The 12,022-nt window shown below is 43.3% G+C and overlaps 1 protein-coding gene across 3 annotated transcripts in view; it reads left to right on the top strand.

The window, feature by feature from the left end:
* orc3 (origin recognition complex, subunit 3) overlaps window positions 1–12,022 on the top strand; it is an 85,695-nt gene that overhangs the window by 1,817 nt on the left and 71,856 nt on the right. For 2 of the 3 annotated variants that reach the window (XM_078542431.1, XM_078542430.1), the window contains exon 2: window positions 476–530. In XM_078542431.1, the coding sequence (XP_078398557.1) occupies window positions 476–530 (55 nt within the window). Of the gene's footprint in view, window positions 1–475; window positions 531–11,904; window positions 12,003–12,022 lie in introns of all 3 variants that reach the window. The other variant, XM_078542429.1, reaches the window with a different exon arrangement.

The raw sequence follows: 12,022 nt of genomic DNA, 5'->3' as shown, positions 1-12,022 counted from the left end.
CCAGCCATGCCCAAACCTCGTGAAAGAATAAAGGTTTTAAAAAGTTTTTAAAAATCAATAGGTATCTAAGTGAGGCACCCCTATGGCACTGTATCCCATCGTGAGTCAGCAGTTTTAGGGGGACAGGTGGAACTTGGACGGGGAAACATTGTTTTGTCATTGTGGTTTGATGTATCATTTGAGAATATGTATGTCTGATTATTCCAGCCCTAGAATAGCAAAACCTGATGAGTCACTTGCAGACACTAGACATAGTCTCCATTACTGTATTCTGAAAGCTCCATGATGCTTCCATTTACTTGAGTTTGTTTAAATTAAATTCCTCTGCAATATTAGAATGTGAATTAATGTAGGCAGCTGTTCACAGTTCTGTTTCTAATGCCTGAGATTTAGTGAACTGTTGCACAGTGTTAAGATTGTAACATGATGTAGCTGCAAGCGGTTGATTTTTTTTTGTTCCCCTTTTGCCATACAGGGGTGTTTTGTTTTCAAGCCAAAAGACTCCAAAAAGAGAAAGATATCTGTCACAGGTTTGTACCCACTGTTTTAATTAGACAGAATTGTGTGCAGGTCATGTGTACAACATTGGGTAAATAAGTACTGTATTTTATATTATAGTGCACTGCTATGTTTAATGACATTCCACATTTTGTTTCTATCACTTATTTGTTCTGTTCTCATCCCTATATATCTAATTCCTCCATCTCCCCCCCCCCCCTTAATCTGCCCACAACAAAATGCAATAAAGTGTCATTTTGAGGATGAGCTCAAACATGTTTGCAATAGATTCTGGGAGTTGTAGTGCTGACCAGCATTCCTGGTTTTGCTCGACTGGCTGCTAGTTCAAACTTCCTCCGATAACACTGTAGAGATAGAACATGTAACAGCTGGGAAACGGTGCGCATGAGGCTATGGGCAAGATTTTTCAGATAGCGGTGTTCAGCACCCCCCGGGTTAGTGGGAAATGCATCCCCGATGAGGCAGCCAGTATTGCAGCTATTTAACGCACCTCGCTCAGGAGGAAGTCCCACCTCAGAAAGCTGTCAGTCAATCAGTGATCCTAGTAGCACTGCCCAGGAGTGGAGCTAGAAGCAGTCCCCAAGATTCTAAGTCCGGGAGTCCAGGACCAGGTAAATGTGGGGGGATCTCGGGGAGGAGAGGTGAAGCCTGAAGTGGGTGGGGAGTGAAGGGTGACAATGTTGGAGGAGAGGCTGGGGGATGGGAGGGGGTGGGGAGGAGCACCTTTGTGGGGCATACCTTGTAGGGGGATGCTTGATGCTGGAGGGAGGCAGCCCACCTCTTCTCATCCAAGACCTGAACAGGGTGACTTTCCGCGCTTCCCTCATGCTGCTGAACTCCTCCTCCTGAAAATTGAGGCCGGATGGGAAACAGCCCTTAACTGGTCCTTAATTGCCCACGTATGGACCTCAATTGGGGCAATTGATTGATTGTAAAATAACACCCCCCCCCTCAGCTCAAACTGAGCTATATTATTGTTCAGAACAATTAATTTTGCCTGTTGTAAATATGAACAAGAAAAGAAAGAAGGACTTGGATTTGTAGAACGAACACCTTTCATAGCTGCAAGATGTTCCGAAATGTTTTACAGCCAATAAAGTGCTTTGGCAGTGTAGTCACTGTTGTAAGAATTGTAGAAAGTCAAACTGTTGCAAATAACAACAAAGCTAATTTAGGTGACCATAACTTTTGCACTAAGCAGCCATTAATTGAAAGATCATTTTTTATCTTTCACTTGGGTGTGTGTATTAAAACAAAGTCTGGCCAATAATTGCAGTAATTAAAATTATATTCTGTTTTATAAAAGAAATGAAAATATATTTATTTGCTTTTCCTCCCCCTCGAGTCTGATTTGGTTAACTTGAGACATTCTGCGTCCAGGCTTTGCCTGAAATTGTTTTGCAGCTGAGATATACGTTTTTTTTTCCACAGGAGGAACATAGGCCGGGATTTTCTGGCGGGCCAGCCAAAAGCCCGTTGACTTTTCTTTTATATGTAGCCTTTGACATTGTAAAACTGTCACCATTTAAAATTTGTCCTTAGAAATTGGCTGCCGGCTGTGTCTTAAAGAAATCAAATAAACTGTCCAAAAGAAGACCACTAAAATATACTGAAGATTCAGTATCTTAGTGTGGGGTAAAACTCTTTGGATGTTTCACAATGTTAAAAGACATTATGTAAATATAAATTGTTGGCATTGATAGTCATGTTGCATTTTATTTTATTTTTTAAATAGTTATCTACAGGGGAGAGAGGCAAACTGAACCTTTATTTTTCTCACCCTCTGTCCATAAGCAGAGTTGTTTTAATTTTTGAATTAGTGGCGTGTTTCCCCAAACCCACTGTTGGCGAAGTCAATTTTAAAGTAACTTGCAGCAAAATCTCTTTAGGGTTAAACCAGAAGTATCGCTTATCCGTACACTCAAACCCGGGGGATGGCCGCCACAGCTCCATATACACACGCACACGAGCAGGAGATAGGAAAGGAGAGTTTTACGATTAGCAATAACTTAAAACAAGAAAAACCCCAAAGATAGGGATATTAATCCACGTGAATGTTAGAATCCAGAATGTCAGAGCTCAGTGAGGGTCCCTTCATGTAGGAGTTAAAGTTCAGGTGGGCTCAGCTAGCTGAAAGCAGGAGTTACCGAATTCCTTCAAAGTTGGTGATGGTGCAGCAAGATGAGGCTGGTAAACAGAGATTTTGTCTGCTCTACAGGCAATGGCAGGAATCTTCCAGAGCACCAGGCTTCAAGGAGTTTTAGACTTGAGGCAGGCTTTGTTTTCAGCCTGCAGTCCTGCTTTGGTGTTGACAGGGCTAGATGTTAACAGCAGACTGCCCTGGGAGTCCAGGAATTTAGTATTAAAACTTTCCAAAGGCCAAAGGAGCTTAGATCTTGTGATGAGTCAGTTTCAGGTTAATAATCAGTTTTGAAGTCTCTGGTCAAAATCCATTGTTCCTCTTGGGTGATAGATGGTGGATACTAGTGCCTCTGCAGCTATAACAAGTTTTGATGCTTGCTGTCTGTTTTAAGTCTAGGTTGGGAAGACAGACTATCTGCTGCTCCTTTGTTTCATTGATTGTAATTGTTCACACAATGATAGGTGTGAGATTCCACAAGGATGAGGGTTGAGCTTTGTTCTGTACGGAAGCATGGACTGCTTCAGTACCGTGACTCCTCAGACATTGAAGCAGTCCATGTCCAAATGCAGCAAGACCTGGACAATATCCAGGCCTGGGCTGACAAATGGCAAGTAACGTTAGTGCCACACAAGTACTGGGAAATGACCATCTCCAACAAGAGAGAATCTAACCATCGCCCCTTGACATTCAATGGTACTACCATTGCTGAATCCCCCTCTATTAACATCCTGGGGATTACCATTGCCCAGAGCCTAAACTGGCCTAGCCATATAAATACTGTGGCTACAAGATCAGGTCAGAAGCTGGGAATTCTGTGGTGAGTAACTCACTTCCCTACTCCCCAAAGCCTGTCCACCATCTACAAGGTACAAGTCAAGAGTGTGAAGGAATATTCTCCACTTCCCTGGATGAGTGCAGCTCCAACAACACTCAAGAAGCTCAACACCATCCAGGAGAAAACAGCCCACTTGATTGGCACCCCATCGACAAACATTCACTCCCTCTCCCACCGACGCACAATGGCAGCAGTATGTACCATCTACAAGATGCACTGCTGGAACTCACCAAGGCTCCTTAGCAGCATGTTCCAAACCCACAACCACTACCATCTAGAAGGTACAAGGGCAGCCAATACATAGGAAGACCACCACCTGGAAGTTCCCCTCCAAGCCACTCATCATCCTGACTTGGAAATATATCGCCGTTCCTTCACTGTCACTAGGTAAAAATCCTGGAACTCCCTTCCTAACAGCACTGTGGGTGTACCTACATCACATGGACTGCAGTGGTTCAAGAAGGCAGCTCACCACCACCTTCTCAAGGGCAACTAGGGATGGGCAATAAATTCTGGCCTAGCCAGTGACGCCCATATCCCATGAATGAAAAAATAATCTATTGGAAGTTTCCAGAACTATAGCCAACTTGCACATCGTGACCTGTAGCAGCCATGTTTTTGGTGTAGCAAAGTCCAAGGAGCAAGCAAGGTTTGATTTAAACAGTTTATGATCTCTTTCATGTCTTATGGACATGACAAATGCAAGTAGTTACTCTGTAGTTACTAATGGCAATTTTGCAACTTTGTCCAGCTGAATCTTTTGGAATATGGTTTAATCTTACACTTTAAGGTAGTCTTGATATTTTTAGGACCATTTTACATAATTCCCCTGAATAAAATTAGCTGATCTCCCATGGCCTTGGTGAATATGATTTCTCTTGCCCGTACCTGCATTGTTGATTCTGTCTTCTCATCTTTTTAAAATATAGAAAATAGAAGCAGGAGTAAGTCATTTGGCCCTACGAGCCTGCTCTGCCATTCAATATGATCATGGCTGACGCTCTGTCTCAACATCAGACTCCCGTGCTCTCCCCATACTCCGTGACGCCTTTAGAGTCTAGAAACCTATTTCCTCCTTAAACATATTCAGTGAGTTAGCCTCCATCGCCCCCTGTGGTAGAGAATTCCACAGATTCACCACCCTCTGAGTGAAGAAGTTTCTCCTCATCTCAGTCTTAAATGGCCCATATCATATCCTGAGGTTGCGACCCCTTGTTCTAGACCCCCCCCAGCCATTCTGGACCTCCCCCCTTGCATCTATTCTGTCTAGCCTTGTCAGAATTTTATATGTTTCAATGCGATCTCACCTCATTCTTCTGAACTCCAATGAACACTGGCCTAGTCAGCCTAATATCTCCTCATACGACACCCCAGTAATCAGTCCGGTGTTCCTTCGCTGCACTCTCTCTATGGCAAGTATATCCTTCCTTACATAAGGAGACCAAAACTGCAAACAATAATCTAGGTGTGGTCTCACCAAGGCCCTGTATAGCTGCAGTAAGACATCCTTGCTCTTGTGCTCAAGTCCTCTCGCAATGAAAGCCAACATACCATTTGCCTTCTTAACTGCTTGCTGCACCTGCGTGCTTGCTTTCAGTGATTGGTGTACAAGGACACCCAGGTCCCTTTGTACATCAACATTTCCCAAGCAATCACTATTTAAATAATACTCTGCCAATCTGTTTTTCCTCCCAAAGCGGATAACTTCACAATTAAGCATCTGCCATGTATTTGCCCACACACTCAACTCGTCTAAATTGCTTCTTAACATCCTCCTCACCACTCACATTCCCACCTAGTTTTGTGTCATCAGCAAACTTGTAAATATTACATTTGGTGCCCTCATCCAAATCATTGATATATATTGTGAATAGCTGGGGCCAAAGCACTTATCCCTGCGGTACCCCACTAGTCATTGCCTGCCACTCCAAAAAAGACCCATTTATTCCTATTCTGTTTCCTGTATGCTAACCAATTCTCAATCCATACCAATATATTACCCCCCAGTCCCATGTGCTTTAATTTTACACATGAATATCTTACGTGGGACTTCATCGAACGCTTCCTGAAAATCCAAATACACCACATCCACTGGTTCTCCCTTATCTACTCTGTTGTTTCGTCCTCAAAAGACTCCAGCAGGTTTGTCAAACATGACCTCCCTTTCATAAATCCATGTTGACTCTGCCTAATCCCTTTGATATTTTCTATGTGTCTTGTTATCACATCCTTTATAATAGACTCTAGCATTTTCCCTATTACTGATGTTAGGCTAACCAGCCTGTAATTTGCTGTTTTCTCCCTCCCTCCTTTTTTAAATAGTGGGGTTACATTTGCCACTCTCCAATCTGTTGGACTGTTCCAGAATCTACAGAATTTTGGAAGATGCCAACCAACACATCCACTATTTCCATGGTCACCTCCTTTAGTACCCTGGGATGTAGATTATCAGGCCCTGGGGATTTATCTGCTTTCAGTCCCATTAATTTCCCCAACATTTTTTTTAGTAATACTAATTTCCTTAATTTCCTCCTCACTAGACTCTCGATTACCTAGCATTTTTGGGAAGTTATTTGTGTCTTCCTCCGTGAAGACAGACCTAAAGCAGTTGTTTAATTGCTCTGCCATTTCCTTGTTCTCTATTATAAATTCTCCCATTTTGGACTGTAAGGGACCTACATTTGTCTTCAATCTTTTTTTTCTTCCATGCTTATGTAAGCTTTTACAGTCCTCATTTATGTTCCTTGCAAGTTTACTCTTGTACTCTGTTTTTCCCCTCTTTGTCAATCTCTTGGTCCTCCTTTGCTGAATTCTAAACAGCTGCCAATCCTCAGGCTTGCTACTTTTTCTAGCAACTTTACATGACTCCTCTATGAATCTAATATTATTCTTAATTTCTTCCATTAACCATGGTTGGGCGACTTTTCCAGTTGTGTTTTTGTGTCAGAAAGGAATATATAACTGTTGCAATACATACACTTGTTCCTTAAATATTAGCCATTGCCTATCCACCATCATGCTTTTTAATGATGTTCCTTAAACTATCTTAACCAACTCACGCCTCATAGCATTCTCCCATTTTGGACTGTAAGGGACCTACATTTGCTTTCACCAATCTTTTTCTTCTTATGTACTTATACCTTCGTAGTTTCCTTTGTTTAGATTTAGGACCCTAGTTTCGGATTGGACTACTTCACTTTCCAACCTAAGGAAGAATTCTATCATGTTATGGTCACTGTTCCCTAAAGGACCCTGCACAACAAGATTGTTAATTAACCCCTTCTCATTGCACAAAACCAAATCTAGGATAGCCTGTTCCCTAGTTAGTTGCTTGACGCACTGGTCTATAAACCCATCTTGTACACACTCCAGAAATTCATCCGCCACAGTATTATTGCTAATTTGGCTTGCCCAGTCTATATGTAAATTAAAGTCACCTATGATTACTGTAGCACCCATGTTACATTCTCTAATTTCCTTTTTAATACCATCCACTACCTTACTGTTTGGAGGCGTTTAGACAACTCCCACTAATGTTTTCCGTGCTTGTTGCTTCTTAGCCCCACCTAGATTGATCCTACATCTAGATTTTCTGAGCCAGTATCCTCTCCCACTTTTGCACTGATTTCACCCTTAACTAACAATGCCACTCTACCTCCTTTTCCTTTTCGCTTGTCCGTCCTAAATATTGAATACACTGAGTTATTCAGTTCCCACCCTTGGTCACCCTGCAGCTATGTCTCTGTAATCGCAATCCTGTCGTACCTGTTTGCATCTGTTTGTGCTGTTAATTTGTCCACCTTATTGTGAATGCTCCATGCATTCAGATACAGTGCCTTTTAGACTTGTCTTTTTACACATTGTTTTTTGTACTATGGCCCTATTTGCTGCTAACCCCCGTTTCCTCTGCCTTCAAGTTTTGCTTTTACTTTTCTGTCTTTCATTTCTATCTTTGTTTCCCTCTCTTGTGTCTCCTCTCTCAGGTTCCCATTCCCCAGCCACTCTAGTTTAAACCCTCCCCCACAGTACTACTGAATACCCTTGCGAGGATATTGGTTCCGGTCCTGCTGGGGTGCAACCCGTCCAGCTTGTACAGATCCCATCTTCCTCAGATTCGGTCCCAATGCCTCAGGAATCTAACTCCTTCCATCCTACACCATTTCTCCAGCCACACATACAGCCGGTCTATTCTCCTATTCCTGATCTCGCTAGTTTGTGGCACAGGCAGTAATCCTGAAATTACTACCTTTCAAGGTCCTGCTTTTTAATTTATTTCCTAGCTCCCTATATTCTGCTTTCAAGATCTCATCCTTTTTACCTATGTCCTTGATACCAATATGGGCCACGACCTCTGGCTGTTCACCCTCCCCCTTCAGAATGTCCTGCAGTCGCTCAGTGACACTCTTGACCCTGGCACCAGGGAGGCAACATACCATCCTGGTGTCACGTCTGCGGCTGCAGAAATGTCTTATCTGTCCCCCTTATGATAGAATCCCCTATAACTATTGCTGTCCCACTCTTTTCTCCCCACCAGCCCCGTGCAGCTGAGCCACTCATGGTACCACGGACTTGGCTTTTGCTGCATTTCCCTGAGAAGCCATCTCCCCCAGCAGTATCCAAAATGGAAAGTCAGGGGTCTCCTGCACTCCTGGCCTTTACTCTGTCTGGTGGTCATCATTTGCCTTTCTCCCTGTACACTCTTTACCTGCGGTGTGACCACCTCATTGGATGTGTTATCCACAAAGATCTCAGACCTTTGGATGCTCCACAGTGACTCAGCCGCTGCTCCAGATCCGAAACACAGATTTTAAGCAGCTGCAGTTGAAGGCACTTCCTGCACATGTGGTCACCGTGGACACTGGAAGTGTCCCTGCCCTTCCCCCATTGCACAGGGGGAAGCATTCCACGTGACCAAGCTGTCCTGCCATGAGTTACCCTAAAATTACTCCCTTTACTTTTACTTCCACTAGTTTAAAGAATATTAAGGACAGTAGAAATACTCAGCAAGTCCTACTTACAAAGGCCACTGCTCTTCTTTCTGAGGAATGGTAGAAAATGAGAGGATCACCTCCTTCCCTCTTCAGCGAACCCCCTCACTCACCAAACTCCAACTGAAGTACTCAAATGCAGCCCAAGGTAGCACTGTAGATAGCCTGCTTTTCTGGTCCCTAGCTTCTGAAAACCTGCTTAGCTGCAAGCAGAGCCTGAATGAGTCCTGTTTTAAAGCTGGACTAAAACTCACCTCCCAATCTAAAGAGCAACTTCTGGTTAATTGCTTAATTAAAGAAAGACTAGTCTGTAGATAGAAATTAATCCTTAAATTAAATTAACCCTTAAAACTCTCACTCACCAAACTCTAACTGAAGCACTCAAATGCAGCCCAAGACAGAACTTGGTGCAGACCTGTTTCTTTCTTTGCTGCTTCTCTGCATTTAACCCTTGTTTTGCTTCCTCTGTCTGAACTCTTCTGTCTGTGCCTCTATCTCTCTCTTTCTTTCCTTTTGTGTGAGAGGTGGCATGATTACGTGTGATATGGAAAGCAGCTGCCAATGAATGCAGACAGCATTTGGGGTAAGTGTTGTGGAGGAAATGTGGCCTTCCGTGGCTACCTTTCCATCTCTTTCCCCGATAATTATTGCATACTATCATCTTTATTACACCTCATCCCTTCATCTTTCCACTGCCCATTTCCCTCCCTATCACTTATCCTCCGCTGTCCCTGTCTCTTCCTCTTTGAATCATACTCTCAAGCCCCCTATCTTAATCTCCCCCTTGCTGTATTGCCAATCACCTCATTCTTAAGCCTTCATCCATTCTACATTACTCCCAACCACTTCCACAAAGTCACCTCCTTACCCTTACCTATTGTCATCAGTCTGCCCTGCTTCTACGTTAAGGTTTGCATTAATTCCAAATTTTTACTTTTTCTACCTGTCCTTCCACTTGTATATCTATCTCCCCTTCAGTTCAATTTGCCTTTTTAAAGTTTATAAAGTACAAAATAAAATTTACAACAGGTGTGGCACAGGAACATTTACTTTTTTATAATTCCCTCACATGCAGACTATTTTTAGTTTTAAAAATTGTTCTGGAAATTTGTCGTCTTGCTCGCAGGTGAAGACAAAAAATCCTATTGACACCTGGTAACCAGGTGCACAATCAAACTGCTCAATTAAATTCAACTTGCAAATCGGGACAAAAATAACCAGTTCTGCGTTCAGACTTTAGGAGACTGACAACTTCATGTTAACATTTTAAGCAAGGATTAAAAAGACAAAATCAATGGGTAATATATTCAAACCAAAAAGTATTTCTTTTTACTCATGGGATATGGGTGTCGCTGACTGGACCAGCATTTATTGCCCATCCTTAATTGCCTTTGAGAAGGTGGTAGTGAGCTGCCTTCCTGAACTACTGCAGCCCATGTGGTGTAGATACAATCACAGTGCTGTTAGGAAGGGAGTTCCAGGATTTTGAACCAGCGACAGTGAAGGAACGGCGATATAGTTCCAATTCAGGATGGTGTATGGCTTGGAGGGGAACTTCCAGGTGGTGGTGTAACCATACATCTGCTGCCCTTGTCCATTTAGGTGGTAGAGGTCATGGGTTTGGAAGGTGCTGTTGAAGGAGCTTTGGTAAGTTACTGCAGTGCACCTTGTAGGTGGTACACCTTGCTGTCACAGTGCATTGGTGATGGATGGAGTGAATCTTTAAGGTGGTGGATGGGGTGCCAATCAAGCAGGCTGCTTTGTCCTGGATGGTGTCAAGTTTCTTGAGCGTTGTTGGAGCTGCACCCACCCAGGCAAGTGGGGAGTATTCCATCACACCCCTGACTTGTGCCTTGTAGATTGTGGACAGGTTTTGGGGATTCAGGAGGTGAGTTATTCGCCACATAATTCCTAGCCTATGACCTGCTCTTGCAACCACAGTATTTCAATGGCTGTTCAGTTCAGTTTCTGGTCAATGTAACCCCCAGGATGTTGATAGAGGGGGATTCAGCAACGTTAATGCCATTGAATGTCAAGGGCCCATGATTAGGTTCTCTCTTGTTGGAGATGGTCATTGCTTGACACTTGTGTGGCGCGAATGTTACTTGCCACTTGTCAGCCAAAGCCTGAATATTATCCAGGTCTTGCTGCATGTGGGCACAGAGTGCTTCAGTATCTGAGGTGTTGCAAGTGGTGCTGAACACCCCCACTTCTGACCTTGTGATGGAGGGAAGGTCATTGATGAAGCAGCTGAAGATGGTTGGGCTTAGGACACTACCCTGAGCAACTCCTGCAGTGAAGTCCTGGGACAGAGATGATTGACCTCCAACAACCAGGATGGAAGACTGATGCATCCCAAGGATTTTCTGTATGGTGAGGTAGCTGGAACCAAACGACTAGTACTATGCTCAATGTTCCGCTTCAAGGGTGCTTGAAAGCATGGCATGAAGGCCATAAGCATCAATTCTCGCACCTGGGAGACAATAGCAGATGACAGAGGAAAATGTGGGCCAAAGTGCGTCATGGCAATTGCTGGTTACAGCGGCTTGGTAACACTAAAGATGACATCCCACAATGACTCCTGATAATCACTTCACATGCAGCACTTGTGACAGAATCTGCCTCTCAACCCATCAGCAAAAGTGCAATATATGAAGCCACCCATGCCCAATGGACTTTGATTTGCTGTACGCCCATCATCTTACGCATATGGAAGGATGCCAGTGACAATGGGGATATTTTCTTGAAAGCTCTTCAGTATCTGTTGTACCAGCAGGTGGTGTTGCAATAGGTATTATTAACGTTGATGTTTCTCCATGCATGTTTTTTCCGTTAGCTAGAGGTGGCAGCTGCTTCCCCTCTGCGTCTATTAAGTCCTGCATGAAGAGACAAATTGTCTGTCACCATGAAGTTTACTAGCCACTTTTGGTGGGGCGTTACTTAGCGTGATCAAGAGTGGAGACAGTTTTCTTGAAGCTTGTAGTCAGGAAGAACAAGTTACAGGCATGGGAGAGACAATCCATATGCCCCATGTATCAGAATTTATTTATATCAGATGCTTTCAGTTAGAACATTTCTCAGCTGTCTGATATCATGCATTGGGATTTTAGTAAGAATTGCAGTGAAATCATTTATCCACTTCTGTTGCTTTAAGTTATCAAATGCAAAGTCCAGCTGAACATTGCTAAAATCTGCCCTCGTTCACAAGTGCCCGGACTGTACCTTTTGCCTGCATTGGGTAAAAAAGATATCCACTGAATATGCAAAAAAAAATGGAGATGGTTGCATTGGCTTTTAAAATACTCCAAAACATCTTGTGTGGTTGGACAGTTGATCTGAATGTGGCTTGTTGCTTAATTATAATATGTATTTGTGTTGTTTAGTCTGACCAAGTATACACCCTGCTTTCTATATTACAGCTGACTTCTTTATTAAAGGCAAAGCTGTTTCCGAGAATGACAGGTTGCGGTTTAGTACTTATGTGTCACTATGGCAACAGATGAAAGAGGAAACCGAGGTAAGCTCTTCTAGAAGCCT

The sequence above is a fragment of the Cetorhinus maximus genome, chromosome 5 (assembly GCF_964194155.1).
Source record: "Cetorhinus maximus chromosome 5, sCetMax3.hap1.1, whole genome shotgun sequence".
In the NCBI taxonomy this organism is placed as follows: Eukaryota; Metazoa; Chordata; class Chondrichthyes; order Lamniformes; family Cetorhinidae; genus Cetorhinus; species Cetorhinus maximus.
Note: the sequence above shows the minus strand (reverse complement) of the source record. Positions and strands in the feature narration are given on the sequence as shown.